The sequence below is a fragment of the Poecilia reticulata genome, chromosome 18 (genome assembly GCF_904066995.2).
Source record: "Poecilia reticulata chromosome 18, P_reticulata-male-v2, whole genome shotgun sequence".
Taxonomy (NCBI): domain Eukaryota; kingdom Metazoa; phylum Chordata; class Actinopteri; order Cyprinodontiformes; family Poeciliidae; genus Poecilia; species Poecilia reticulata.
In genome coordinates this window covers 3,473,901-3,485,863 of record NC_088847.1, presented here as the reverse complement: position 1 = coordinate 3,485,863, position 11,963 = coordinate 3,473,901, and the positions used below count along the sequence as shown (strand labels likewise).

The 11,963-nt window shown below is 40.6% G+C and overlaps 1 protein-coding gene across 3 annotated transcripts in view; it reads right to left on the bottom strand.

Annotated features, from left to right (window-relative positions):
- Positions 1–11,963, bottom strand: part of dock11 (dedicator of cytokinesis 11) — an 82,209-nt gene that overhangs the window by 2,630 nt on the left and 67,616 nt on the right. For 2 of the 3 annotated variants that reach the window (XM_008435026.3, XM_008435027.3), the window contains 8 exons: positions 11,386–11,492; positions 11,074–11,196; positions 8,893–9,006; positions 7,256–7,402; positions 6,655–6,865; positions 5,313–5,503; positions 5,090–5,190; positions 4,859–4,997 (listed from right to left, as the gene is read on the bottom strand). In XM_008435026.3, the coding sequence (XP_008433248.2) occupies positions 4,859–4,997; positions 5,090–5,190; positions 5,313–5,503; positions 6,655–6,865; positions 7,256–7,402; positions 8,893–9,006; positions 11,074–11,196; positions 11,386–11,492 (1,133 nt within the window). Of the gene's footprint in view, positions 1–1,616; positions 1,633–4,858; positions 4,998–5,089; positions 5,191–5,312; positions 5,504–6,654; positions 6,866–7,255; positions 7,403–8,892; positions 9,007–11,073; positions 11,197–11,385; positions 11,493–11,963 lie in introns of all 3 variants that reach the window. The other variant, XM_008435028.3, reaches the window with a different exon arrangement.

Here is an 11,963-nt window from a genome sequence, read left to right as displayed (position 1 = left end):
AGACTGACCATTTTTCCTCACTTTCTTCTCCTACTACTCTCCAGTTGGTGTTTGCTGCTATTTCAACTGTTAACTTCATGTTTTTTCTAATTTTTTTCCCTCCATAGAAGCTACATCTGACCTGCCACTACGTTCCTTCCTGGTTGACAAAACGCTGCTGTCAACTAATCATCCTTCCTGTCCTGCTATTAACTTTTTACTTTCACGAACATCAAAAATAATTCTACATCCTTTCTTCTTGTGCAATGTTTTAACTAATAATAAACTCAGCTTAATGTGCATAGTTCCAATTTTTCACTTATGACTTGGAAATAAAAATGTCTTTCTATAAGTGAAAAAATCTGCTAGTAGAACTAGTACTTTTTCATCAAAATTTAAAAATTAGTGATGTAAAAGCATCTCCTTTATGAACAGTTACATTTAAAGTAAGTTTTGTCTTATTCCAAGTGTGCTTAGATACTTGCACTAGAAACTAGACCAAAAGACACTGAGAAAGATTAGATGTTTTTGCAGTGTAAACGTGTTAGAAAGATGAAAAGAAATTTACAAAATGTATTTACATCAAGGTGTGAGACGGTAGAAAAGCAGAATGGTGTGCCAAATCTGGATGTTTGCTGCAGATCAACAGTTTAGCTTATCACGTGAGCAGCAACCCGAGGAGACAGGTTGTGCTGGTATGGTTGCGTGACAGGAGGCACAGGGAAGCCATTGATGGCAGCCGTCCAGGTGTCATGTTTACAGGCAGCCTGTTTTGCTTCAGAATGTAAAGCTAAAGCCAGGCTTTAAAAAAAAAAAAAAAAAAAAACCACAGCACTGCTATGGGTATTTGTGAGTACGGAAATGCTCTCTGGGTTTCAAACCTGAAACCCGGAGAGCAAATGTGATGGTGATTTGATTAAAGGCATCTCATTTGCATCTCTTCTTGTTTGTTTTTGTTTTTTGTCACTCTGAGCGGCACCGCTGTCGGACCGTGATCCGCTCCTTTCGTTTATCGGAGCAAGCGATCTGATTGGCTCGTCGGAGAAGGAAGCCAAGTGTGCCAAAACAACTTTCCATCTATCTGTGCCAGGTGAAGATCTTTCCACGTGGACGAGCTGAGCTCTATCACTCTCTGCTCAAGGGCTGTCATTTAAAGGGGCAGTACGATGTGTTTTCCAGGCATATGGTGCCATTTTAGAGCACAATCGAGTAATTATGTTACATATATCAAAATGATACATATATCAAATATGACTAAAAAGAAATCTGACTTTGTATTCTAATGCCTGCAACTTTTTTCCAGCTGAGACACAATCTGACTAGCCAGCAGCTAATTGCTGCTGGCTAGTCAGAAGGAGTCACAGCTGCATCACAGCTGAGTGGTTGCCATGGGAGATAGAAGGATTTCTCAAACATGCATGAAAGAAGGTATGTTTATGTTTATGTTGAGGGAGTAACATGATATGATGTGAAGCTCAAAAAAGTCGATTTTACATGATACTGCCCCTTTAAGGTGACGTGCCTGCCTTGAAAACGATTACGCATCTTTATTTCAACTAAATGAATGGGAATAAAAAGGGTGTAAAATTATAGTTGGTGTCTGAATGAAAGGATGAAACTGTCAAAACAGCCATTACCTGCTTTTCCTTAAAGCTAAAGGCCAGCACAGTGGAGAGAAGAAAGAAAACTAGTTAGTAGGAAGTAAATCACACACACTGGACCCAACCAAAAACGTACACAAACTCACAATCTCAGCTTTAACCTCATTACATCCTCGCTTGTCATTAGTGGAATCCGACTCGCAGGGATTTTAAGCACAAAAGAAGACATTGTGCGAGCCATCTGATATGATGAAGCGCATCATTTGTTTCCAGGAAGCAGTCAAGAGGAAATTCAGTTTTCAATAATTCCTGGATGCCGAGTGAACCACAGATTCCCGTTACGGGTCATTATGAGTCAGCTGGATTCCGATTATGAGCAGTCGGAGCGAACGCCCCGACGAGCCGACTGGATGTTTTATCAGCTTAACACAAAAACAGTCAGTTTGCTTCTTTTCAGTTCTATCTGATAGTAAAAGTGATCCATGTAAAATAATACATGCTTTTCAACTTTTAGGGTTAGTCTATAAACCAATAATCTGACACATGGGAGGAGCTGCAGACATCCACAGCTCAGGTGGAGAATCTGATCAATGCTACTGTTAGCATTCAAAAAAGTCTGAGCTTTTATGAAAGAGTGGCAGGAAGAAAACCAATATTTATTAGAACTATAACTTCTGCTTGCAGCTTACCACAAGCTGACACAGCAAACATGCGGAAGTTGCTATAGTAAAATTGCTGTATTTATCACAAAGAAAATGAAATGTCATAATAATTCATATCATTTAAGTATGTTCAAAGAATGACATGTCCTGGACGACATCATCACTGTTAATCCACCTCATTTGTTTTTGCCATTCCTCTTTGAATCTGGACCTGGTTGTACGTGTAGAAAGACAGGAAGAGAGACGTTGAAGTAGGGGATAAGATCAGTGGGGTAATGATGGATAAAAGAAATTGTTTGAACTTCCTTCTTCTCTTTCTGCCTTGTTTTCCTTTATGAAAGGAGAGTGTTTTCTCTCCACTGTTACCACATGCATGCTGAGTATGAGTACTTTAAATTCAACACAAGTAACTGTACAGTCGCGACACGCTCGTCCAGGAGAACTTAGATGGGTTTCCTTTGATGGGTTTGAAAAAAATTTTCCTAGGCAAAATGTTTTCTCCAATACAAGAATCTCCCAAAAGTAGAATATTTAAAAACTGAAAGCAGACGCATCAGCAGTACAAACCCAGACGGGTTAGCTTGTGTTTGTGAGTGGGACGATGCAAAGATGTGTTTGGAATTGGCGTTTTCTAAGTGAGTCTAAGTGGAGACGTCTCTCAGTTTACACATTATTATCTGATTCCATCTTAGCGTGTAATTAGGCAGAGCTCGGCTTGTCAAACGCCTCAACTGGCAGTCAGAGGTGTCAACTGCGACTTTGCATGTCTGTTTGCAGCGTGGCTCCGTCCACAGATATGAGATTTTTTTTCCAGATATCTCTTCTTCCAGTTCCAGAACATTTGTTTGGCACGTTAGCAGCAGGTGTGGATCGTGTTTCCAGAGGATCTGGTGAGAACCGTCTGGAGTTGCACCAGCTTTTCTTCAGAAAACAGAAAAGATCTGAGTGGACTGGTTGTGACTGGTGCTACCATCACCGCTTTCTTTCCTAATCAACCAAACGTTTTCAGATGGCATCAATCCTGCACCGTTCTTCTGCAAATCTGGTTAGAGGTTGTTTCAAGGTCAAAGATGATCAGGGGGAAAATAACTAAAAAACTAAAAATCTGACCCAGATAAATGAGGAAACTGAGGAATATGGATTAAAAATCTTGTGTTGTCTCAAGCTTAAAAAACATCTGCTGAAATTCAAAGTGTCGAATCTGATCATGTCTCAGTTTCTCTGCTGAATCACATTACAAATTGGCTTTACAAGAATCTAAATTGTTTATATTCTTTCTCATAATTCAACCTTAGAGTTTCTTCTCATAATATCTGATTCGTGGCCTGTGACACGTCAGAGATGATGAAACCAGCAGGATGATTCGCGCAAACACGACTGCTGTTCTGCAACGCCTTGCCTAATCCAACTTTTGATTAGGCAAAAGTCGGATTAGGCCGTTCTTCTGCAAAGAAGAACGGCCGCAGGCAACGGTTCAGTTGGCTGCAGGCAAGAAAAAAGGGTTAAGTATTTTGAAAAAAACTGCCTTTAAATGACAAAAGTTGATTTATTAATTCCGTAAACATCTTTATATTTACAACTCCAAACTTCTGGTTTGAGTTTGTTAATTTTTCCCCCCGTTTATTTTATTACTGTTTTATGTTTTTATGATGTAAAGCATTTTGAAGTGCCTGAAATGTATGTGTATATATATATATATATATATATATATATATATATATATATATATATATATATATATATATATATAAGAAGTTTGCATAAAATTTCAAAAGTTAAAAAGGTTTCTAATAAGTTCAAATTCCCAACTTCAACTAATTCTCAGCTTCTGCAAGTTATCACTTAATTACGTGGATTCTTTAAAATTAACAAAGTACTTCTCTTCTTCTAGCTCCTTTTTACTTGCTAGCTAGCTTTTTCTACTTGCTACACACTATGCCCCTGCTAGCTTGCTAGCTTGCTAGCAGGGGCATAGCAAGCTACGTATTAGCTACGTATTAGCTACTCACTACCCATTAGCTACGTATTAGCTACTCACTACCCAAAGCATCTGCACGTGACTCAAGCCCTTGCTTGACAGAAAAGTCGCACAAAAAAAACAACAAAAAAAACAAGCTACGTATGAGAATAATATGAAATTAATTATTCCTGTTAACAAAACATAAGATCTGTGATTAATGTATTTAAGGCCAGCTTACATTTAGTTATGAGTCTATATTTTTTAGAGATGCGCGGACACCCTGAATACAGACATCTTTATTTTATTGGTTCATTTCACCTTTTTTTTTTTTGGTCACTTGCAGAAAATTTAAATGCTTAATAAGTACAAATTCTCGTTTTCACCAACTACGTAAGTCTTTTCGTCTACAATCCATCTCTTCATTACTCGTATTCTTCATTGTTGCCCTGTCCTCAGGCTGTGTCCGGATTTTACAAACTTATCAAGACTCAAAGATTCCAGATAAGATAGAAATAATAAAGAATGCCTCTGATGTAACCTGTGTGACTAACAGCTTCTACAAACAAGAGTTTCATACTTTCAGATATGACTAAAGAAGGTGTGGTCCCATTTCTCAGCTAGCTAGCTGAGAAAGGTTACCCTAGCTTCCAGGTTACCTGTTCATGGATGATGTCAGACAGCTCCTTCACCATGTCCTTGAAGTTGGACTTCAGGCCCTCGTGATACTCGAACTGGTCCTCCTTGATGATTCGCTCGTTAATGTCTAGCGCCATGCTGCACGCCTCCACAAAACGCCTGCAGACAAAGAAAAGAGTAAAACGTAAACTTTAACAAAATAATGCTAAATCTGAAGCCTATTTGATTCATCTCTTTCGGCCTATGTTTACCTGAAAACCTCTTTGAGCTCTTTGACTTTCTTACTGCCGGATGAGTTGGACTTGCTGTCGTCCAGGAAGGCCCGGGCGTACGCCATGGGGCCTGCGTTCACCTGCAGCAGCACACAACTCATCTCTGTCACTGATCTCTGAACAGCCTTTTTATGTGCACAAGTCGAACACAGGACACGAGACTTTGAGGGTCCGTGGGCCGGGGCCTGTGTGGCGGCTGTACCTGCACCGAGACGCAGCCCTGCAGCTTGAGCTGCAGCTGGATCATGTCCACTTCCTGGCTGGAGCAGAGCTTGGTCAGCTCGGCCGTGCGTGCCCTCATCTCGTCGATGGCCACGTCCACGGGCTTCAGCTCCACCTGCCTCTCCCCCTTCACCTCGATGCGCTTTTTCACGTACGGGAAGGTGTTGGCGGCTGGGGACGAGAGCGCACGCAAAGCCCTGGTGAGTCATGCATGCAAATGTGGCAAAACGAGCAAAAAATTTAAAACAAGCAAACAAACAAAAGCGTCATTTTCCCCCAGCTGGTATCGGAGGCTGCAGGGAGTAAGCAGAAGGAGTGTCCGTGTTAGGAAACGGAGACAATGCAGAGGCCTGCAGGGTGTTGGTGCTGGTACCAGAGAACCTGGCTGGCCTGACGGATGGGTCCGCTCTGCTCAGCTACCAGTCGCTCACGCTAATGTTCCACATCACACACACACACCATGTGTTAAATTATTATGAACCTGACGACTTGTCCAACTTTCGCTGTTGTTTTTTTTTCTTTGTCATCCCAATAACAATGAAACAAATGCATAATTAATGTCGATCTGATGGTGACCATATAGGACTGAAAAACAAACAAACAGCAGACTTCTCCAAACCGCAGCCTGTCAAAGTGTTAATACTTCTGCACCATTCTCACCTTTTGTTTCAGTAACAAACTCTGATGTATTTTAGTTTATGTGACACATCAACGTAATGACGAAGAGGAAGGAAGACGATACCGAGCTGTCTGCTGAAAAACTTGCTGAGCTTTTTTACAATTTAAATAAATAATTTTTTCACAAAAATGATATGAAAGAACATGATTTTAATATACATAAAATCTAGCTTTTGCTCTTTCTATGTCATATTTTTCAGATTTGTACCTCTAAAAACTGAATATCATTAATCTCTTTTTTTGCTGCACCTTGACAAAATGTGAAAAAGTTCACACTTTCATGGCGTGTGTGTGTGTGTGTGTGTGTGTGCGTGTGTGCGTGTGTGTGTGTGTGTGTGTGTGCGTGTGCGTGCGTTTGTTTGTAATACCTTGTGGGGTCCATTTTCCTGACACATACTACGTTATGGGGACCCACTGCTCCTTGTGGGGACCGAAGCCTGGTCCCCACAAGGGGAAACACTGTTTTTGAGTCAGGGGTCAGATTTAGGACTAAGGTGTTTATTGAGTTTTGCATAGGATTAGGGTTAGGTATGTAATGGATAGGGTTAGGGTAAAGTTTAGGCTGTAGAAATTAATGGAAGTCAATGGAAAGTCCCCACAAAGATAGCCACGCAAACGTGTATGTGTGTGTGATCCTTATGTACTTGTTAGGACCGTCCTCCTCTTGCACTGCTCCTCCACGCCGCCGTGTTTCTTCCCCGACAGCGTGTACGGCGTCTCGAACACAAAGTTTCTGATGTTGTGGCACTTCTCAAAGTCCGTCTTCTTCTCTGGCGCCTCTTTCTCATCGAAGTAGGGCTTGACAAATGTCACCTGGACGTAGGCGAACCTGGAGTCCAGCTCCTTGGGGTTCACCTGAAACATCAGCCAGAAGGTTTGAGAAAACAGATGTGGAAGGAATCAAAGAGCCACTGAGGGAGGGAGACAACGGCATCCAGAAGCAACTTTCCAACCGTAAAGGAATTAGTGTAAAAAGTTGAATCATTTGGCTTAAACATCGCATGTAATCCTCACTGGTACCTCTGAAAGCACTCAGATATCAGATCAATCTATCAGATGAGACTCTATAATAACTCATCATGCTGGAGAAAGAACATTTCCCAGCATTATCTTGGACTAATGATATTTTCTGAGTCAATACAGCAGTGAGGCTGTAAAGCCAAACACATTATTTACATTCCAGACTGTGTTTCAGCTCCGACTGCAGCTCTCCAATTAAAGTGACCGTCGGTCTGCTGCTGGCACCTTGTTGGAGTCCTGAATGATCTTGACGTTTTCTGTCCCAAACTTGTCGCCGTAGAGGGTGAGCAGGCGCTGCGAGATCTCGGACAGGCCGGTGAGTTTGGGCTCTTTGTAGATGTACTCCTTTCCATCCTCTTCCTCGAAGAAACCCTACCAACGAGAACAGAAGCCCGCTGAGGATTGGCTCTGCTTTAAAACGTGGAACAAGATAAACATCTGTCTGTTTATTGAACTCGCCGCAGCGAGTCGGTGAACACGACCTCAGCTTTAAGTGCTTCCAGTTAGATGAGCTATTTCTGCCAAGATTTCAACTTCTACTTCTTGATTTCTCGTGTTGCTTTGTGAAGTGCATCAGTCTCTGTAATACTGCAACCAGCCCAACACGGCACTCCACAGCCAGGATTGTGTTCTCAAGCTTCTCATTTTGCCTCTAACTATAGCAAAAGTAATCATGGCCAAAAAATGTATTTTAGCTCCAAAAACTAAAGTCTTCGTCCCTGTAAGCATTTACAAACTGTAATCTGTATTTTTGGCTCCCTCCTTGCTGAGTGGCGTTTCAGTCTGTTTCAGTTCCATCTTGTTTCCCTTAGGTAAAGATTAATCTATTGATTCAAGTACTTAGATTATTAAAATTCCTTGAGGCAGATAATTTCCCTTGAATCTTAATTAAATGGTGTTTTGTGATTTAACGCGCCATTTTCCGGACGGATGATTATTTGTGTTGCGCAACACTCCCACTTCTGCCTATAAGTTGTTGACGAATGCTAAGTGTTAGCATAACTAACGTCCTCTTTTCCTCGGACATGTCCACTTTTCAGGTTCTGTCTATTGACTGAAGATGAATATGTAAACTACAAGCTGGACTATCGACATTTTTGTACATCTTTCTAAGCCTGCTGCTTTATTATCTTTATTAAATTTAATACAATTTCATTTTTTTTAAATTTTTGCCCAGGTTGACTTAAAAAGTCAGATCCATTTTATAAGCTCTTAGCTTCTCTAAGCTTATCACATTATTTGCCAATGTTTTACTTTATCAAATTTTTTTATTTGATTACTCAATTAATCGTCAGTTGATAAATACAACTGTTGATTGATAGATTACTCGACTACTAAAATAATGGTTTACCACAGCCTATTTCACTGTGACAATGACACTCACTAATAATGGTGGGTGATAGTCACTTATTTTATCATGATAGTTTGTGGTACTATTGTGATAAATGTAAAAATTATGTTAAACTATTTATATGTAATTTTTTAGGTATCTGTAAGGCAGTGACATCCCCACAAACACAAAAACTGCTCTTGACAAACATTCTATTTGAATAGGCTTCTTCAGAATGTCACTTACTTAAATTAGAGAACGGTGCGGATTAACAACATTTAATCATATTTTTCAATTTACTGATATTTATTTATGGAAAATTCTTAAAAGACATAGTATTATAATATTAGTGCATGTAAACTTCTAGGTAATGTAACTTCTCCTGCAAACATTCTCAAAGATTTGTTGGAATTTGTCATTCCAACAAAAAAAAAAAAAGAGGAAAAGTTTACGTATGATTTGTGATAGAGCAGTGACATTTCTCCTGAAGGTGAAGCCTCTCTCCTGGATAAATAAAGCCTGCAGAACGTACCTGCCCATAAAAAGCCACTCTGAAATACGTCCCCAGCAGCCTGCGGCCTGACTGGATCACCTCCATGATTTTGTTGTAGGCTCTGTGCAGAGTGTCATACAGGCGGCTCAGTTTCTGAAACACAATCAGAAGAAACAATCATTTATAAGATCTGTCTCATGTCCACGGAGTAAACAGAGGATTTCACACAGCATAAGGAATGAATACGCAGATGAGATAAAAGCGGGAGCCGATGAAAACAAACACAGTCACTGCTGTGTCTCCACCCACAGCATGAGGCTGTCACAGGTACGGATACGGTCGACGTCCCAAAATTAAGAAAATCTACTACAGTCAGTTTCAGAAAATTGTTCAATTGAACAAGAACAAGTTTCCATAATTCTTTGCTTACAAATGGTCAATTAAAACTGGGTCTGATGTTCTTGTGTCTGGAGGCACTGAGATTTTTTCTCTTCAGATAGAGTTTAGCAACGGTGACGTTAAATGATTTGGAAAAGATTTCACTCTGAGGAGCATATTTACTGTGGGAAACCAACGACTTTAAAAGAAGCCAGAGAGAATTTAACGATGCCCGTATTTCAACTAAAAGCGGAGTTGCCGTTTTAATTCTGAGAATAATTGTTCAACGTCAAATACCAATGTTTCAAGTACCAATTGACGGTACCAATGTTCACTTCAAACTATAACCTCTCCCTTCAGGTATGTGCTTCTTTGTGTTAGTCTATCGCATAGAAGGCATTAAAGCTGAGCTTGTAATGGCACAAAATGTGCAGCTACTAAATACCTTTGCAAGACTCTGTAAGTAACCCAGCAGGTTAAACTGGAAACTAAGACCCTCCACTGACTGGAAGGAGACAAATTAAAGAGAAGAGACGGTTTGTTTGGTCTGTTTCAGGTTACGGACTGGCAGCTTTTACGACAAACTTTCAACATGCCTGAGAGTCAGGAGGAGAAAAAAAATAAATATTTTGTTAACAATGACTGACAGCCAGCTACTACTTCAAAATATAAGGTGTTGATGCAGATGTTGTACCTCCCACTGCACTGCCACTGCTCTCAAAGACCTGTTTTCTTTCTCTGGTGTTTAAACTGAAATCGTTTGAGCCGTTTTTAAACTTTTATGCAGCCTGTGAGGATGTTTTCCAGAAGAAATGACCAGACAGTGAACAGCTTCATTACTGTTCAGCAGGAGCATCCCTTAGGTATTTTTTACATGCACTTATGCTACCATAAACCAGAAAGTCTGGGCCCTTTTTAACACCTTGTAGCTCTCAGGCACGGTTCAGAATTGGTGCTACCATGCGGCTTCATCTAACCAAAGAAAAAACCTTAACTGAAAATTATTATAGCCGAGTTCATTTTTCGCTGAGTGATTTAGAGTTTTTGTTAACTTTGAAAGAGTTTAGCATGCTTAGCAATATGCTATGTTTTAGCCCATGGTGAACATCAACCTGACTGAATTTAGTGCTTTAATGATTTAGCATTAACTTCTGCTAAATGTTGGTGTAGCACTTTAGAATTAACAGAACTAATGTTATTTTATTAGTGCTTTAGGATTAGTGCAACTAACTTTACAGTTAGAAGTTCCGACCACTGCTTATATCTGTTAACATGCTTTATGCATTTAAATATTTTGTGATTATGATTATCCACAATGTAAAGCACTGAGTGGTCAGTATGACTATTTTAGATTCAGTCCATTTACCATTTCCTGCCAAATCTACAGATATATGAGTAAAACTTTACCTATTAAACCACCATCTTTACAAGAACAGTGGTGAGTTATCAAGCTACTTTAGAAACTTCACCCTGTGTTTCACAGTGACGCCCTAGTCACAGTGATACTGGAAAGACAAACATGGAGCATTAAAAACAGTCTGAAATATGTTTCTTAATACAGATTAGATCAGTGAGCAGACGGTGTGTAAACAGGCTCACTTCATTAATCTGTTTCACTCTCTTGACTTTCACAGCCAGTCAGTTGGGGTCTAACGAGTCCCTTCCTTTAGAACAGAGAAAATCAGTGTTGCGTAAAAAGCCCTTATGACTCAGAACAAGTCGAGCAGGTTGAGATAAACGGCTCAGTGGGTGGAATGATAAAAGTTTCACTGTCAAAGAAAGTGACTGGCAGGTCCAATGACGACAACAACAAACAAAACCTGAGCCGGACTGATGCGATACCTCGTATTCATGGCGTTTCTCATAGATGGGGATGATAAGCTTGGCGATGTGTGTGATGAGCTCGTAACGCTCGGCTTTCCACAGGGCCTCCACACACACCTCCAGGTGCTCCACCAGGACTTCCTGAGAAACAGGACAGAGGGAAGGGTAAACTCTGAACTCTACTGTGACGAAAAGAGTCAAAATCAATGGAGCTAAAAATGTATTTTCTTGATAAAAAGCAGAGTCTCTTTTGATATATTATCAGAATCGGGGCTTTTGAAAAGCAAACAGTCGTGTCTATTATAAGAAAATGAAATCTGAGGGCCACACCTCAGTGTAGTACACATCCTGCATTCCTGTGTCCTCTTTCATGGCTGCTTCCTCCTCGATGTTAAGGGTGACCTTCTTGAATGCAGTCAGACCGCACGGGAACAACTCTGATTGACGAGGAGCAGAAAAAAAGAGAAAGAAAAATTCTGACACATGATTGATCGAGTCGTACCAGCAGCGAAGGCACCGGCTCTGAGTAAATTCACACGAACACACTTGATGCCCGAGTCGCTTTAAGGAATTCACCTCGCACAAACAAACGTAGCACAATGTGGGTCATGGCTACGCCGTGTGGTGACTTGGTCCCAAATCGAAGCAGATATAACTCGAAGATGCATGTGATTCTTTGCAGATAAACAACCCGCTGTCACTGCCAACAGCCGCCTCGCATTTGCTTAGCGGATTATTTTAAGGCGAGATTTGCATGAGATAGAAGCTAGTTGTGAGACGCTGTTTTGGCTGGCCATCTCCTTTGCATGCAGTGGCGCACAGAGAGGTCTTTAGATGCTGGAGGACATTTTCCTGAAGTACCACAGCAGGAAAATGATCTCTCAGGTCGACCAGTGATGGTTTTGCAG